The sequence below is a fragment of the Thamnophis sirtalis genome, unplaced genomic scaffold (genome assembly GCF_051295495.1).
Source record: "Thamnophis sirtalis isolate CommonGarterSnake01/CBP01778 unplaced genomic scaffold, rThaSir2_p1.2 scaffold_13, whole genome shotgun sequence".
NCBI classification, from domain to species: Eukaryota; Metazoa; Chordata; class Lepidosauria; order Squamata; family Natricidae; genus Thamnophis; species Thamnophis sirtalis.
In genome coordinates this window covers 52295469-52314343 of record NW_028261393.1, presented here as the reverse complement: position 1 = coordinate 52314343, position 18875 = coordinate 52295469, and the positions used below count along the sequence as shown (strand labels likewise).

General features: G+C 38.4%; 1 protein-coding gene across 3 annotated transcripts in view; it reads left to right on the top strand.

Annotated features, from left to right (window-relative positions):
• Nucleotides 1–18875, top strand: part of STAG2 (STAG2 cohesin complex component) — a 48031-nt gene that overhangs the window by 1192 nt on the left and 27964 nt on the right. For 2 of the 3 annotated variants that reach the window (XM_087727520.1, XM_087727518.1), the window contains exons 2-4: nt 16332–16486; nt 16855–16933; nt 18007–18168. In XM_087727520.1, the coding sequence (XP_087583646.1) occupies nt 16443–16486; nt 16855–16933; nt 18007–18168 (285 nt within the window). In that variant the 5' untranslated portion in view covers nt 16332–16442. Of the gene's footprint in view, nt 1–1209; nt 1311–16331; nt 16487–16854; nt 16934–18006; nt 18169–18875 lie in introns of those variants that run through there. The other variant, XM_087727519.1, reaches the window with a different exon arrangement.

Here is an 18875-nt window from a genome sequence, read left to right as displayed (position 1 = left end):
CGACAAACTCTTGTTTCGCTTCTTCCTTCCCTCTTTCCTTCCCGTCTTTACCTTCCTCTCTAATTCATCTATTTTTGTTCCTTGCCTGTTTTTCCTTCCTTCAACTCTCAGGTTGTTTTTCCCTCCCTCCCTCCTTCTCTTAACATCTATTTTCCTTTTCTTCCTTCTTTCCCACCTTTTTATTCTTCCTCGTCTATTTTTCCTTCTTCCTCTTAGTCTTTTCCCTTCCTGTCTCCCTAACTCGTCTATTTTCCCTTCCTTCACTCGTCTGTTTTCCCATCTTTTCCCTAAATTGTCTTTTTCCATCCTCCCTTGCTAACTCATCTATTTTTCCTTCCTCTCTCCTTAACTCATCTATTTTCCCTTCCTTCCTCTGAATTGTCTTTTTCCTTCCTTCCTTTCTTCATCTATTTTTCCTCCCTTCCTCTCCAAATTGTCTTCTCCTTCTCTAACTCATTCGTTCATCTACTCTTCCTCCCTTCCTCTCTAAATTGTCTTTTTCCTCCCTCTCTAACTCAACTATTTCTTCCTTCTTTCCTTGGAAGCGAACGAGGGGCTCTTGGGGTCCTTGACAGCCTCCAAAGGGGAAAAAGAGTTGTTATGTGTGTGGGGGGGGGGGGGGCTGCCTGCTGCTCCCTTCCCCAAGAGGCCTGGCAATGCGGGCAGTCGCGCCTGTCCTTTTCTGGGGAAGAAGCGCTTGCGAGCCCCTGTTTCGCCCCCCCAGATGAGGCATTCCAGCCGGACCAAAGTCCCCTTCCTTCCTTCCTTCCTTCCTTCCTTCCTTCCTTCCTTCCTTCCTTCCTTCCTTCCTTCCTTTCTGCTGACTTTCGGAAGAGGGACGGGTGAGGAGGGGAGGCTTCCCTCCCCCGCCCAGCTTTAACCCACCCCAACTCCTATTAAACTCTCACTGCCCCCAATCCTTGGGGACACCCAACACCCTCCTCTGTCCCTTTCCCTCCTCCCGTTGTCGGAGCAGTTGCGCGACTTCTGCCGGGTTTCAAGCGGCGCTTTGGACACGTCGCCTCTCCTCCTCCTTCCCCCCTGCTTTCTTTATGGCCAGCTTCCCTAGTCGGGCCGGGGAGGAAGGGGGAGGGGGAAGCGGCCCTTTCCCCGAGCGCTTTTTGATGTCTTTTTGATGACGGGTGTCCCGCTGGGTCGCTGGCGGGGGGGGAGGGGAAGGGAGCGGAAGCGGCAGGCTGTTTCCAGCCTTTGGACTCCCCCCCCCCTTTTGGCGCCAGTTTTGGTTGAGATCTACTCGCTGGTCGCCCCCTTCCCCTCCTGCGCGCAGTCCAAAGCCAGCTCTCGCCCAGGTAGGAGTTGAACTGGTGGAGGTTTTGTTTTAATTCCCCCCAGGCAACTTTCCTCTCCATTTCTTAAAGCCCCCTCCCCCTCTCTTTAAGGAATCGAGAAGAAAGTTGCCTGCGCTATTTTCTTTTGACATTTTTTGACATTTGGTGGGAAGTAAAAATAAGCAAGGTGGCAAGAAAAAGGGGGGGGGAGAAATCGGGTTTAGCAAGGCTGTCTGGTCGGTTTCTTTTGGGGTGGGCAGCGGGGTTGAGAAGGAACCTTTCACTTCAGTTCCTAAAAGGTCGCCAGGACAGGCTTAGACGACCCCCCCAAAAAAAACACTCCCCAAACTCCCCTCCCCAGTTGAACTCCCTTTCAGGACTAGCGGGGATCAAAGGCCTTTGGCTGGGTCAGCCGGCCTAAAGAGTCCCTGCGGCTGTCCGAGGCTCGCCATGCCGCGGCCGCCGTCCTTATTTGGCGGTTCCTGTCCCTGAGTCGGAGCGGGGGGAGGCGAGGGCGTAAAGAAGGAGGCGCCTCGGGCTGCCACACCCCGTGTTTGTTTCCTTCTTCTCCCCGAGAGGCCTGGCTGGCTCGCTCGGGGCCCCGCTCCCCTTTGCAGGTTCTGGCTGGGTTTTGCGCAGATGGCCGTTGGAGCCTCGCATTTCCTTGTTAGAAAGAGCCTCTCCCCCCCCCAATCCCACCCCCAAATCTCTCTCTCTCTCTCTCTCTCTCTCTCTTTGCCAGCCCCCGGGGAGGGTGGGGAATCAGGTTACCGAAGTGCGTCACACGCTCTTTCTGGATGCTGGGGCCTTTGCTCGGCAGCCGCCTGGATTTCTCCTCCTCCCCCCCCTCCTTTATCTCGCTAACAGCAGGCATGCATAGCCTGGTTTATGGGGAAGGGGAGAGAGGGGTTGCAAAGTACTTGAGGGGGTTTAGGACCCGCACCCTTTTGCTCTGCTTTGAAGGTGCGCTTGGAAAGTCTCCTTGCAAAAACCTTTTGGGGAGTGGGGGAGGATTGGCAAACGAGCAAATGTTAAGGTGTAATTCTTGGGGGGGGGACACTTGGTTTAAGAAGCTGCGTGATGTAGGGTACCCCAACAAGTTCATCCACCCATAGGCTTTTCGGGCAGAACTTTTATTGAAGAAGCGGGGTTTCAAGTATGCCCTGCTTTTCAATTTAGGCTGTTCCTGGCTTTTATTGTTATTTTTTTGCCATCCTCCAGATGTCTTGGTGACTTTTTCTCTAAAATGACAAATATCTTGTAAAGGAAAAGCACTCTATCCCCTCAAGAACAAGGCTGTGTTTTCCATTATGTAACTAGAATGCTTGAAAGCTTACAAAACATTTGTTAATGTTGGAATATATACAGACTTCTGGGGAACTGTTTCAGTTCTGTGAGTAAGAAAAAATGGCTGATAAGTGAAGCATTGAAGATTCTACCATTTCTTACAGTTGTGGATTTGAGCCACCATACCAGAGTGGCATTTAAGGTGGCAGTAGGTTGATTTTTTTTTTCTGGCAGAGGTAGCATGCCTAGCTTTTCCTAGCCCTCAAATAACCAATTAGGATTAAAATATTCAATTATGTACTTTTCTCTCTCCCACACATTTTCATGGATACTGGAAGAAGACATTCTTGTGAAAATTTGTGTGAATATCCTTAGTGGTATAAATTAAATTTTACTTAGACCATTGATGCATCAGTATACAATAACAAATCCCAAGTACAGTATTTTACTTTGCCCTGAAAACATAGAACTGTTGCACCACTTGTTGCTTTCCATTTTTTTTAACAAGATATGGAAACCAGTTATGATTTGGAAGTTATGTTTGTTGGTTTCTTTTCTCCGGTGAAGAAATGCAGCCAGTTAATTAACTTGGGAAAAATATGGGAGGTTACATTTCAGTTACCCTGGTGAATCTGTTACTTTGCATATCCCAGTATATGTGGTAGTTTTGATGGGAAATAATGACAAATCATAACTTAGTTTAATTTTTCCAGTGTAAATTCATGGCAGACTCACATGCTAATGTAGGTGTGACTGGAATTTTGTTTTTCAAGTGTGAGACTTATTGTGCTGGTTAATAGAACTGGTTTTATATTCTTAATCTCTTTTACTCCTTTTTTTAAAAAAAATAGTGTCTTCTCTTCCAAACATCTGTGGGAAGGCTATCCCAGTCTTTATTGCAAAATCCCAGGTGATAAGGTTACGAACACAGATCTACATAGTCTGATATCAAAATGACAACATGACCTATTGAATCATTTACGTTTTAGCAGAATGATTCAGATTTATTGAAATAGATAGGTAATGAAAAATATAGATGTGAAATTGCTTAGGTAGGATTATTTTGAGAATGTATTCATAAGAAAATATATCTGCAGTCAGTTATTTTCCTTTGACACTTTTCACATATAGATATATTGGGATATGCTTATTCTGAGAAAAAATATTTTTCTCTTACGAGAATTCTGTGTTGTGGGTCTGTTTCTGGAAGTGATATTCTCACACTCATATATTTCAATTTATTTGAACTTGCAGTCATTTATAGATCATATATAATCCCTCAAAACGTTACTGACTTTATGTACAAGTTGTTAAGTTCAGCATACAATAGGCTTAATTTCATGTTTCAAAGACAGCTCTAACAATAACAGTGTGAAAACAATTGATTTTCTCTTGTCTTCCTTTTAAATAGAAATTGCAAATACAACTTTTATACATGGGGGAGAGGAGGTTGTAGCAAAATATTGTACACTTAGTTCTTGCACCTTCAATTCCATACCTGACATGTTCTTTGTGTGCTAAGAAACAAAGAAAAAAAATAAAGCTGGTGGAATTTTTTTATATTTCCCCAGATCATTTCCCTATCTTACAATCTTTCTATTATTGAAACTCATGTATTCTAGGTCATTCAAATTACCTAATTTTGAGAATTATCATTTAAATAATTTGCCTTTGGAAAGTAAGATTTGACCCCATTAACAGATACAGGCAAGTGAATAGGTTCCTGATTCACTGGGTTTTTTTTAAAAAACTAAAGTGCCAATTTAGTAGTCTCCAGAATAAGGACTGTTTGCAGATGATAAGCATTTCGTGTGTGTGTGTGATATAATGGCCTAGAATAGATAATTTATATTTGACAGTTGCTCTTTACTAAGCACATTCACTTCACATTTTCTGAAACTATTGTTCAATTTCCTTTAGAAAGCATATTTCATTCCACAAATTCATAATGTTCTGTGTCGAAAAGCATTCCTATTATTCCTTGTACAGATAAGCACTTAATATATTGTAAGTTCTATCATTGTTCCAAGTCAGATCCTCCTGGTAATAAATTTATTATGCCATAGCGTTTCACCATATTAGGATTGGGTCACTTGCTAAAGTGGTGTAGCTACTCAGCCATTTAACTACAGACTTGAGCAGAAATGGGCCCTCTGTTACACTACTAATCAGCTCCATCAATTGAAGTATTCACACATTTATAACAGTTTGATAAACACATTTGTATGTTTTATAATCTGTTAAAATGTGTTAGCTTGCTTACAGGAATGGGTTACTGAAGCTTAGAATTATTATTTGAGTCAAGGATTGGGTTTTTTTTAATCCATACCCAAATAGTTTATTTTGCTTTGATTTATTATGTTCACTTAGACCTGCTTGAACAATTTTATTATGACCTTACCCTTCTTGGCAGCACTTCGGCCCTCTAAAGAGTTCTTTGGTAGATTTATAGACAGTATTTGCCCTTGCTAGAAATCCCTAGTTTAATTTCTTTTTCAGTGAAGACATTGGTGAGCATTGTTAGTTGGGGAATGAATGGATAAACCGTACACTTACCTTAAAAGTTCGTGAGCCAAACACTGGTTACTTTCCTGGTTATATGACTGATCACCTAATCACATCTTAACTTTTTATTGTTTGGAAATTTGGATATGACAACACTCCGATGATTCCCTCTGTTACAGCCCAATTCATATAGACCACCTGTTAGCTTTTATGGGAGTGAGTTTGGTTTACTTTGCTGCTGCGTCCACAATTTTGAAAGTTTCCCTGTTTGTTGTGTTTATATTGCTGTATGCCAATCTGCAGGGGCTAAGGGTTTCCCTAGTTGATTGTCAAGTCAAATAAACCATTTTTTAAAATTCTGCAGTCATTCTAGTCCTAACCCAACTCCAGCTCTTGATGTAGGCGCTGTTGCTGCTTCTTTATGCTTAAGCAGGGGTGTCAAACTTGATTTCATTGAGAGCCACATCAGGGTTGTGTTTGACCTTGGGGAGCTGGGGGTGGGCGTGGCCAGCTAGACGTCACTCATGTCGGGGCGCAGGTGACCTGAGGGCTCTGTCAATGAAAACGGGCTCCTGTGCTCAGTTGTGACTGCCACCTTCAACCCTATGCCAGTGAAAACTGAGCTCAGGAGGGCCGCACACGACCCTCCCTAGCTCTGTTTTTGCTGTCAGAGGCACCGTGGGACAGTCCTTTGCTGTTTCCAGGGTGGCCCTGCAGGCCAATCTAAGCAACCTGCAGGCCAAATCCGACCTCTGGGCCTTGAGTTTTACACCCCTGGCTTAGGGGTCTTGTAAGTGACTTGCTTTTTAAAAAAATAATAAATTCCTAACATTTCAGGCTTGGGTGAACCATTATTTGTGCATGATTAATGAAACAAAGTATAACAGATTTGCCTTTTTAGAACAGGGCAGTTTTATATCAGGAGGTATCTTTTTGTATGCAATGGAAGTCTTCTTCCATCTTTTGTAAAGTAAAATAGTATTAGCCAGCAGCCCATCTTCAAATACTTAGCAGCCCCTGGGTATTGGGAACAATACAGTATTGTATATAAACATATTTCCATGGTCTTATGGTGGCCAGAGTTTGCAGCCTTCCTATTGAAGGCTCTATCTAGCATGGAATCTTAAACTGTATAAACTCCTAATTTTCAGATCCATTGGAAGATGGTTAGATGAGACAGCTAGATTATTGATTCGGCTCATCCATATTTGCAGTCTCCCTTCCCCAAACTTAACCCTGATAATGTCTTTGGGCTTAGCAGGATTTTACTCCATCATTAACCTAATGTTTTGCTCTCAGAAAAGCTGAATTGATAGTTACATATTGTTTAATAGATGAGAATGAGAGTTGGCCTTAGAAGATGAAGCAATAGAATATCTTGAATATATAGGTGATTAAACACCACCTCCGCATTGTGATTCTTAAAACCATCTGCATTTAACAATCTTGGATTATTTTTAATCTATTTCTTTTTGTTTAAATATTGTATACATGCTAAAGAAATTATATGTATATTTAAATCCTGTTGTGTGTCTTTAGATTCCATACAGGTGGGCACTTAGGTCACTATAATTATGTATTTTTAAGTATGGAATTTAATTTGGGGGTGGTATCTAGTATAGTATATACAGAAATTTAAAAAAACTGGCCTTATTCTCCTTGGTTGTTTATTTCTGAAGTACTTTATCTAATCACCATGTAATTCTATGTACAGTATGTTAAAAATCATATTACCTTCAGGAAGCTTTTGTTTAAAACTCCAGCCTGAGGAGATAATTAGATAACTTAGAATTCAGCATAACAACATTAGCTTAGATCCAGAAAGTATAAAAATTAAATGTACGGAGCTGCAGCATTTTATATAACCTGCAAATTATTGTACCAACATACATCTGGAATATTTGATGATATTTTGCTTTCTGCAAAACCTGTCAGTTCCCATTGGGTTTAGCAAGCAGGTTGTTCCAAGGCAAAACATGTGTTGGTTGGCGAGTGATGTATGATTCGTACAGGCTGGTGCCTTTCAGAGGGTTAAGAAAATCCTACAGGAAATGGAAATCAGTCCTTTCATTCCCAGAGCCCATGCAGGTTTTTTATTGACTCCCTTCCTCTAGCAAATGCAAAAGGGCTAATCCTAGTTGTAAGTATCCATTTATGTGTCCCTTGTATGTTCATTTCATATCCTATCCTTTAGCCTGAAAGGTGCCCTGAGCAACTTAACAATAAAATGCAGAGGGTCCCCGCTGTAATACATTAAATCTAAAAAGTTCTGGAAAAGAAAAATAGTTTGAATTTTAGAAGAGATTCCTGCCTCAGAGCAGATCTGTTGCTTTTGAGGGTGGCATATTGATGTATAAGCTTTTGGGCTGTTTAAGAAAAAATGCAAAAAAGTGGTATTCTTTGGTTTCTATAAACACAAACCCTTTTGATTTTTGCTGCTTTTTTATTCTATAAAAGTGCATTGTGAAAATTATAAACAGAATTGTTGCAGTTTGGAATAAGCTTTATATTTCTATATCTGGAAAATTGCTGTTGATACTACTCCAACATGAAGACGTAGAAAATATATTATGATTTTACAGATTTTGTATGTTCTGTATATGTAATTCTGCCCAAGATTTCAATTAATATTTCTGATTTGAGGAACTCTATATAAAATAAAAAGTCTTCTGTTTGGAAAACTCCAAGGCAAAATAACTAGTTATTAATAATATATACTGAGAGTAATAATATAGCTTTACTAATTGTAGATATGAAAGTTAATGTTCCCACAAGTAGACCAATATCATGGAACTAAAGACAGTGTCATGTCTTTTTAAAATCATAATCACCAGAAGATGCATTTTTGTGCACTCCTTTAATTGACATGACATACTGCATTTTCCGCACAAGCAGGCATTATATATTGCTAACTGAAATCCCATAATATTAATGTTTGGGCGAATGAAGCAAGACTATTGATTATACAACTAGGTAAACATGTTAGAAATGTTGATCTCCACTAATATTTTTATGAGAATTGCTCTAATTAATTACTAGAGTTGAAACTACAGTTTTCATTTTTACAGGTTAGCTTTAAAACACTGATTTGAAAAGAATTATCTAATTTAAACATGTCTCAAATGAAGCTTAATATTCTTTTACTATTCAGTGAAATTATGTTTAATGTCTAAAAAGCATAATGTCTACAATTCTATAGAGAACAGTGTTATCCATTTTTTTTTTACATTCAAACACCTATTTAGTTCAACAATATACAGCTGCCATGGCTGGAAGCAATTAATTGGTTATTAATGGTCCATGGAGTAAGGCAAGACTGCATGAGGCAGAAACTCCTAGGTAGCAACACTGAGGAAGGGCCATAATTCAGGGGAAATGTTTTGGACAAATGTTCCTAGGATCAGCCCTTAGCAGCAGTAGGTAAAACTGAAAAACTGGCATTAATTACTCTAGAAAGCCATTTCTGGTGAAAAATATCACTCTAGATGTGTTGGTGGTTTCCTTCTATATGAGTTGGCTTATGCAACCATTTATCGGGAAACAATGACAGGACATGTACCTTGCAGGCTGATATTCCAAGTTTCAGTCATAAAAGTCTCCAGAAAGTCAAGAAAGTTGTCGCCAGTCAAAGTTGACTCTATTGAATTATGGTAGATGACCTGAATTGCTATAAAATGATGGTGCTTTCTCTATTTGCATGTGCTCTGATTAGAATAGGGACAGATAGACGGATGGTCTAATATTTGTGGACTACTCTTTGATTTATCATTGGCCGTTCTGAGAATGATTGTAGTTCAAAATACTTGAAATGCCTGATTTAAAAAAACAAATCTTTCTATAAAAGTTGAGATAAATAAAGAAAAGCAAGCTAACCATTGCATATTACAACATCAGAATATTGTCATGGTTACAGCAAGATCTCTCAAATTTTGAGCCATTGTGGATTTGATCTTGATACATAATGGGACACAAGTTGAATGTTGGGTTCTGCTATAATAGTGGTTCTCCTACTGTATCAGCTTCTATTTGCAGGTATTACTAAAGGGTAGGATAATGTGATTGTTCTACTGCTGTATGTAGAAGAATACAGAAATACCTTGATAAAAGAATGTAGGAGCCATTAAGGGAGGAGATACAACTTAGTCTTGGAGAAGGGGATAGTATGAGTAACTCAGAATGATCCTCTTGATTCTGTTTCTTTCTGCTCAAACGTCATTACTGAAAAGATGAGACTCAACATTTTTCAATTTTCTGTGCGGTGTGAAAAAGCAATGGTATTGCTTTAAAAGTTGCAGCAACTTTAATAATAGTTGGATTCTTTAAGAAACATAAATCATCTTTTTATGCTTCTATGGAAGCCTGGAAAAAAAACCCTAGGCTGCCTAAATGAATGTCAGGGAGATGCTGTCTTGTAGTAAACCACTTCTAAATCATCACTAAAGAGAAAGTTTGGGAGGGCAGTATTCAAAAGGCCAGTAGATGATTGTTGATAAAATCAGTGGAAGTTGAAATTACATGTATTAGTTGAAATTAAGTTGGTTATGAAATATAGGCATTAGAATGAAAACATTGGCTGTTGTGATAAGCTTCAGAATTAGCATAAAATGATTATTTGAATTTTGTTTTAAATCCTGTTTGATCATTAAGTATTAGATAATCATTACCTTTATATGATTCAAGTTAATAATTAAAATATACATGGTGTTAAATTTCACATTGTCATACACATTAAAATATTGCCTATTCTCCCTAGAATGTAGGGGTAGTATATAGCAATAGCAGTTAGACTTATATACCACTTCATAGGGCTTTCAGCCCTCTCTAAGTGGTTTACAGAGTCAGCATATTGCCCCCACAGGCTGGGTCCTCATTTTACCCACCTCGGAAGGATGGAAGGCTGAGTCAACCTTGAGCCGGTGAGATTTGAACCGCTGAACTGCAGATAACAGTCAGCTGAAGTGGCCTGCAGTACTGCACCCTAACCACTGTGCCACCTCGGCTCTTATAAAATTCAGGGTATCCAGGACTTATGGGTTAGGGTTGTTAAAAGAACAAGACATTATTATTCCCCCAAACATCCATCCCACATTACCCTTTTTAAACAATTGCACAATGAGCAACTTGAGAAGCCTAAATTCTGTCCTGGAAAATTCAAAATCTGTTGATCAGGTAATCATGCCCCTCATTAATCTTAGTATGTATTTTTTAATATTTGCTGGTATGCCTATGGTTAATAAATTTCACATAACTCTAAAAGAACATGCACAGTTAATTTAAATTGCAGTGTGATCTTAGACCAAACCAAGTAGTGTTTAAAGGATAGGGTTTAAATATATAAAATCATTTGATGCCTAAAATTAATCATAATTAAAAGAAGGACACAGTCATTATAGCTTTAAAAAAAAACTATGGTGGGAGACCAGCATGAGTAAAGTTAGCCCAGCCAGTAGTGAGAATGTTCACTGACATCTAAAAGTAGACTAGAAAAAAATGGAAAGTGTGGCCCATCAATTAATTTTATAATCAGACTCTGGTGAAAAGCATTGTAGGCTTCCTGGGAACCTAAGCAAGGTAGCTGTGTTAAGGGATAAAGGTGTAATTTTTGAGTGCAAGTCAACTTGGCTAACTTAAAAGTTTAGTGAATTAGAAAAAAACCTTTATATCTGATTGACTGAGTAATACTAACTGTATTATATCATTTGACGATTTCATCTTTTGTGGCCCGATCAAGGAAACAATAGGTTTTGATCCAAATTTTAACATGCTTGGAATAATAAATTTAGTATGTAATCAGATTACATATTAATGTTACATGGTATTGGTTGATTAGAATGCATGTAGCTGGAAATAATATCTCTTTGAAATAATATATGAACTTTCCAGCTTACTTAGCTTGGAGCAATAGCAAAAAGTATTGATTTAGTATTCATTTCTAACTTTTCAAAATGATTCTGCAACTTTCAGTTGTTATCAATAGAATTGATAGTATACTGTATATGCTATATACAACATAACCATCCATATTTTTCTTTCTGCTCATTTGATCACTTTATGTGGTTATAAAAGCATAGTCTGCTCAGATGTTGGCATTCCTTTTCTCCAGACAAGTATTTATTATTTATTACATTTATTTTCATACCATATATTCATGAAGTATAATTTCATATATCATATGCATGCATCATAAATATATATATTGATATGTTTTATGTATGTATATACATACATATCTGTGTATGCACACATATACCACAAACCTTTTTATAAAATCACCAAGCAATCATCACAAATCATTATTCAAAGTATCAAAAATCTATAAAAAATTAAGTGGCTGCCTAGCATCACTATAAAAAAGAAACTTCACAGATTATAACTGAGAAGCCTAACTAAACAAAACAGTGTTGACAGTCTTTGGAAATATTTGGGCTGTTTTGCCTCACTCTAGAGTAGATTCAAGTTATAACTGGTTTTCTTCCAGGAATTAGCAACAGAACTAGTTGGAATTAATTTGCTGTAAAAATCACTTGGTATTTGTTAACCTACATTCCCCCCCCCCCCTGTTTGTAAGATAAAAGCCATATTAAACCTCTAAGAGGAAACTTTTATGATGAAACAGGGTCATTTTCTCAAACCCAGTTTGCTTTCCTTTAGCTTTCTCATTTGTTCATTCCAAAGGACATTCTTCTTAGCAATGGTGGCATTGTGAAAATACTTGCTAGAAATAAGGGTTGTGGTTTTTAGAGTACTAAAGTGGAACAATCTTTACAATGACAAAAGAAAGGGACATCAGTTGTGTTATGTTACTGGGTAGGGTGCTTACAAACTCTGTATTTTGTGAACCCGAAGTAAGGCTATTCCTTTGCACTCTCAGCAATTGTTTAAGATGTGATTGTGAAATCTGGTAAGAATGTTGCCTATATAAAGCAATGTATAATTTTTCTGGTTTTTCTAAAACCTGATTATTAAATACAATTAATACTTTACTTACATATAATCTGTAATTCACGCTGTTTGGTTAATATAAAATGTGAAGGAAGACATGACAGTTAGAATCCCCCAATACTTTTCAGTTAACCGTTGTTCACAATTGTATGGTACAGTCTAAAACTAGATACTGTTCATAATAAAATGGTAGTGTTTCAAAAACTTGCCTTAATTTAGCTTTGTTAAATTATAGCCCGCTTCTTCAAAACCCTAATAGCTTTGGATCTTGAGACAAACATCAGTTATAAAAAGCATAAAACCCTGTTTGGGTTCTCACTTATTTAGGATTATTCCCTCTTCAACGTGGTGAGATCATGATAAGGAATCTTGTAGGTAATTGGATAAAACAGGAAATTTAATCTTGTTAACTGTCCCCTCCCCACTCTAGTAGAAGGGAGGGCAGACCTACTTAAAAACTGCCTTGTGAGTAAAGCATGGAACATCCCAGTCAACTACTTTGTGTAAATAACTCCCACGTGAACTTCCACCCTTTGATTGTCAACAGCATTAATCATCATGTAGTATTATAAGTTCATCCCTGTTACCCATAGCTAACACAAAGCACATTCTTGTTTTTAACAACATCCTTATGAAACATCAGCACAAGTTTCAGGGCGGAATGTAAGTGGAATTTTAAGCAAGGAAACGTGAGAATATTATGTGATGAGCTTAGATTGAATCAATAGGTGACGGTGCTACAGACGTACATTTGTGAAATCCTTCTGGGTAAATTATCCACCTTGGAGCACAGGGATTTTCTTAGTGCAGCAGCCCCCAATCTTTTGGGCACCAGGGACCAGTTTCATGGAGAGAGATTTTCCCATGGACCAGAGGGGGTGTGGTTTCGCATACCACAGATGGGGCTTCGCTTGTTTGTGCGGCCCTGTTTCTGACATACTACAGCCCAGTACTGGTCCATGAATCGGGGATTAGGGGCCTCTGCCTTAGTAAACTGAGAACTCTTGAGCAGTATACATAAACAGGCAATTAGCAAGATGGCTCAGTGGTTAGAGTGCATGACTGCAGACTACTTCTGCTGATCACTGGCTGCCAGCAGTTTGGCAGTTTGAATCTCACCAGGCTCAAGGTTGACTCAGCCTTCCATCCCTCCGAGGTGGGTAAAATGAGGACCCAGATTGTTGGGGGCAAGAGGCTGACTCTGTAAACCGCTTGGAGAGGGCAGTAAAAGGACTGTGAAGTGGTATATAAGTCTAAGGGCTATTGCTATTTTCTTTGATAGTTGTGCACATACAGCTGAAGGAAGTGATAAATTGCAGTCCTATATATTCTGACTACTGTGTGCGATTGAGCCATGATAAACACAGCTCCCTGTATTCCCTTACTGGCCATGCTCCCTGGAATTGCTGTGATTTGGAATTTAGCAACATGCAGTGAAGGAACATCAAGCATCCATATTCCCAGTGACAGTCTTGAATTATTCAGAGGGCAACTGCTTAACCACTGAGAAAAGACTTTCAATTGTCTCAGTGTTAAATTCATGCATATGTGCTTTTTGTATCATTGAAATACAAATATTTAAACCTTTTGAATTTTGAGACTACTCATTTGAAAATATTAACACAAATGGGAAATGTAAACTACTTTAGAAAAGTGGAATAGTGGTCTGTAAACTTAATGTTGCACTTCTATTCTTGTAATTTTAAGATTTAGATAAACAAATTAGCTTTACCAATATACAAATGCGAACCATTAAAATTTGCAACCTTAATTTAAAAAAAAACTCAACCCTGCAGCTCCTGTTCCAAGCAAATAACTTATCCCCACTTTTATTTTTAAAGTGGCTTTTGGGCAGGAATAGTTACGTTACTAAAAATTCCAGCCTGTTCAATTAAGGTGTTGCATATTTGAGAAATGTTTAGACAATTGCCAAACACGCATCTACTACAACCAACGTGGCTCTCCATTCGCGGTGTTTCCTGTCAAGAAGTGACTTGATCAACCTCTGGGTGACCTGTCTTAACTCGAGTTTTGGATTAGAGCTCCACCAAGTGATCTTTCAGCATGATACATTTTCTTTTTTTTTAAATAAGCTGATTATTATGTTTTAGCATCCCTTAGTGGCAGTTTGAAATGCAGCTTTTTTTCACCTCCTAGCAATTCTCGAACTTCAGCCACAAATGAAAAATCTAGGTTTTAGTTTCACTTGAATCGGGTTTAAAGTGGATTGCATATATTTAAAGATAGGTGCATGGGAGTTTTAAGGCTGTTTAATAAATGGTAATTCAGAGGTTTATGCAATTTGAAGGTCATATTTATCGAGGGGAAATGTTTTACATAGAAATTGGAGTTTTTAACCCTTTCTGACATTATTATATTGAGATTTGATGCAGGATAGCAATGCATGCTGAACCATTGCAGACAAAGCATTCTTTGCTGCATTTCTTTGCAATCGACTTAGTTTGCTGTGTTTCCTCATGAGAAACATATGTTTCTCAATAATTAAATAGAATTCTTTATTGGCCAAGTGTGATTGGACACACAAGGAATTTGTCTTTGGTGCATATGCTCTTAGTGTACATAAAAGAAAAGATATATTTGTCAGGAATCATAAAGTACAACACTTAATGATAGTTATAGGGTACAAATAAGCAATCAAATCATACTAGGAAACAATATAAATCATTAGGATACAAGCAACAAAGTTACAGTCATACAGTCATAAGTGGGAGGAGATGGGTGATAGGAACGAGGAGAAGATTAATAGTAATAGTAATGCAGACTTAGTAAATAGTTCAACAGTGTTGAGGGAATTATTTGTTTAGCAGAGTGATGACGTTTGGGAAAAACCTGTTCTTGTGTGTAGTAGTAGTTCTGGTGTGCAGTGTTCTATAGTGTCATTTTGAGGGTAGAAGTTGAAACAATTTATGTCCAGGAGGTGAGGGTTCTGTAAATATTTTCACAGTCCTCATTTTGATTTGTCAATATACAGGTCCTCAATGGAAGGCAGGTTGGTAGTAATTGTTTTAATTTAATTTAATTGTATAGTAATGTCCTCACATTATTATAAAATTTGAAATCTATGGAGATTCTTGGTCATCTAGGTCATGGTTGACATAAAATTGGAAGAGACCATTTAGGTCAACCTGCTGTAACCTGCTTAGTTAGTCCAGGTATTCAAATGAAAGTACCTCTGTTTGGCCTCTACTACCAGCAAAGGGGAACTGATGACAGGTAGTCTTCGACTTACGACTGCAATTGAGCCCAATATTTCTGCTGTTAAGTGACTTTGCTCCCATCTTATGACCTTTCTTGCCACAGTTGTTAAGTGAATCATTGCAATTGCTAAAGTTAACAATATGGTTGTTAAGTGAATCCGACTTCCCCATTGAATTTGCTTGTCAGAAGGTCACAAAAGTTGATCACATGACATTGGGACATAGCAACAGTCATAAGTATGAACCAATTACCAAGTATCTGAATTTTGATCATATAATCGTGGGAAGGCTTCGAACGTAACTGTGAAAAACGGTCATAAGTAACCTTTTCCAGTGCGGTTGTAACTTTGTATGATCACTAAATGAACTGTTGTAAGTCGAGGACCACCCGTAGAGGTAGTCCTCATTTAACAACCACTCATTCCACAGCCATTAACTTAAAATGATGTTGAATGATCAATAGTTGTGATCTGATGTTGCAGTGTTTCGTGGTCATGTGATAACATTTCAGCCTTAAATGTACATGGTTCAGTTTTGCACAAATATTAAACCCTCTGAAAGATCCTGAATATGATGAGAGCTTGCTCTCTGAGACGTAGGGGAAAAAGGAAGATAGAAACCATCATTTGTAAAGGAAATAAAGCCACTTGCATTGTTTTGATCAGAAGCACTTATATAACGAAACGGTATTGTGATGCTTTTATGTACATTTGCAAAGTGACTGCATTTGGGATTCTGTATATACAGTTGTGGCCAGCCAGCCAAACAATTACCAAGCAGTTTCAAGAAAAAATTCCTTCCCCAAATATGACTAAAATAATGACGATTGAAATACTTTTCTAACTGTTATTATGTCCATGACATATTTTATAGAATTTTGGAGCATTTGTGTAGATGGAAAACTCAAGACTATTTTTTTAAAAAAAACTTTTTCATATTTTTGCTAGACAGTTGGGATGTTCATTAGACCCAGAGAAGGTTAAAAAATAAAGAAAATAAAATAAAATAAGGTTAATGGGGAAGCATTGTTGCATTGTTAAAGCACAGGAAATTGGACAACTTCCATTAACTGTTACTTTGTTTTTGACAGGCATAGACTACTACAATAATAGAAGAAAGTGACAAGCAAGTACGGCTATTATCAACAACTGTTTTTTGAATGTATTTCTAATACAATAGTAGCCCAGAAGATGATAAAGAAATGATAGCAGCTCAAGAACCAACAACTAATTTTGCCCTGATTCAGTAAGTAACTTAAAATTATTAATATCAAATTAGAGAGTGACAATAAAGTTTTCATTTTGCTTTTCTTTGTAAAAAAAGTAGACGTAGGGGAAAAACATATTTTCTTTGGTTTGTGGTTTAAATTAACTCCTATGATTCCTCTATTTACTGATGAATGCTGGCAACTTGTGGAGTTGAATTTCCTCATTTAATTTGAGTTGTGGACCGAATATTTTTCTTTTTAGAAAATTCCTATGCTTTCCTATGCCTGCAGTATTGAAAAACTCATTTAAGTGAATGTAGCACGTCCGGAGTATTTTATATTGCATCAAAGCAATGATATAAACATGATATAAAGTGAAATAAGTATGTAAAATATGTCTTTCCAGGGAATCTGAAACACACTTTTCTTCAGATACTGACTTTGAAGATATAGAAGGAAAAAATCAGAAACCAGGAAAAGGAAAGGTGTGTGTATCTCACATTCTCAGTCTGTATATGAGGTTGTAAGAGTAGCAGTAAAGTTTTATAAAGTTTAACGTTGCTATATGAAACGGCAGTGCGTCTATGAGATTATGTAAATAAATTAAGAATGTCATAAAAACACTTGACTAAAACTTGACTAAAGAAGCTGGCAATACCTGAGATATATTCTCCTCTGCATGGTGCTTAAACTTTTAATTACATTGAGTGGATTGTCAGATCATATGTAAAATGGTGGCACAGTGGTTAGAATGCAGCATTGCAGGCTAACTCTGTCCACAGTCAGGAGTTTGATTCTGAATGGCTCAAAGTTGACCCAGCCTTCTGAGGTGGGTAAAATGAGCACTCAGATTGTTGGGCGCAAGATACTGACTCTGTAAACCGCTTAAGAGAGGGCTGTAAAGTCCTGTAAAGTGGAATATAAGTCTAAGTGCTGTTCCTAAATGGGGAGGTGGGGGGGTCAGGCCCTGGTGGCACAATGGTTAGAATGCAGCATTGCAGGCTAGCTCTGCTCACTTCCAGGCATTTGATCCTGACTGGCTGAAGGTTGACTCAGCTTTCCATCCTTCCGAGGTCGGCAGTATGCTGACTCTGTAAACCGCTTAGAAAGGGCTGTAAAGCGATATATAAGTCTAAGCACTGTTGCTATTGCTAAACAAAGATTTCCCCTGTCCGATCGTGTCGGACTTTAAGCGACAGTGCTCCTCTCCATTTCTTGGCTGAGGGAGCCAGCGGTGTCTGAAGACATTTCCGTGGTCCTGTGGCCAGCATGGCTATATGCCAAAGGCACACACACTATAATGTTTACCTTCCCACCCAAGTGGTACCTATTAATCAACTCACATTTTTGCATGCTTTTGAATTGCTAGGTGGGCAGGAGCAGGGGCAAGTTTTGGGGCCTCATCCCATTGCGAGTATGTCAATGAAAAGTTAACACCCCCCCCCAAAGAGAAACAAACCAAACTCCCTCAACGTATCAATTTATTCAAGTAAAAAAATGCACGTTCTTATTTTTTTTTACCCGTTAAGTTGCTAACCTGGGCTTGTCCTTCATACAGACCTGCAAAAAGGGGAAAAAGGCTGCGGGAGAAAAAGCCAAAGTTGGAAATGGAGGAGGAAAGGGGGGCGGACTAAATCGAATGAATGGGCATCATCAGCAGAATGGTGTGGAAAACATGATGTTGTTTGAAGTCGTTAAAATGGGCAAGAGTGCTATGCAGGTAACTCTACTTATCAAAAATGTTGTTGTTTTGAGAGGGGGGAGGAAATCTGTTTCAGTTTCAGGTCAACTCCTTCTTTAAATAGGTACTTTAGGTAGGTATAGGTGTACTCCCAGTTCCAGATTTCTTAATGAATATCCAAACAATGATTTGAAGTTCACTTATTCAACATGGTTTTAAAACTAAGCACAGTTTCTACAGCATGCTGCTATAATCATTCTATCAATCAGTTTAATGAAAAGAAAGACTAGGGGAGACATGATAGCAGTGTTCCAATATCTCAGAGGTTGCCACAAAAAAGAGGGAGTCAAGCTATTCTCCAAGGCACCTTGAGGGCAGAACAAGAAGCAATGGGTGGAAACTAATTAAAGAGAGAAGCAACTTAGAACCGAGGAGAAATTCCCTTAATCAGTGGAACAACTTGCCTCCAGAAGTTGTGAATGTCCCAACACTGGAAGTTTTTAAGAAGAGATTGGAAAATCATTTGTCTGAAATGGTTTAGGGTTTCCTCCCTAAGCAGGGGGTTGGACTAGAAGACCTCCAAGGTCCCTTCCAGCTCTGTTATTCTTTTGTGAATGTATAGACCCAAGGCTTTCTGGAGTTGACTCTCCCATCGACTTTATTGATAAGCACTTGTAGGTATATTTATTTGGGTGTCATCCCGTTGTTTGAGACTTGGGCTTGCAGCGTAATTTTAAATACCTGTG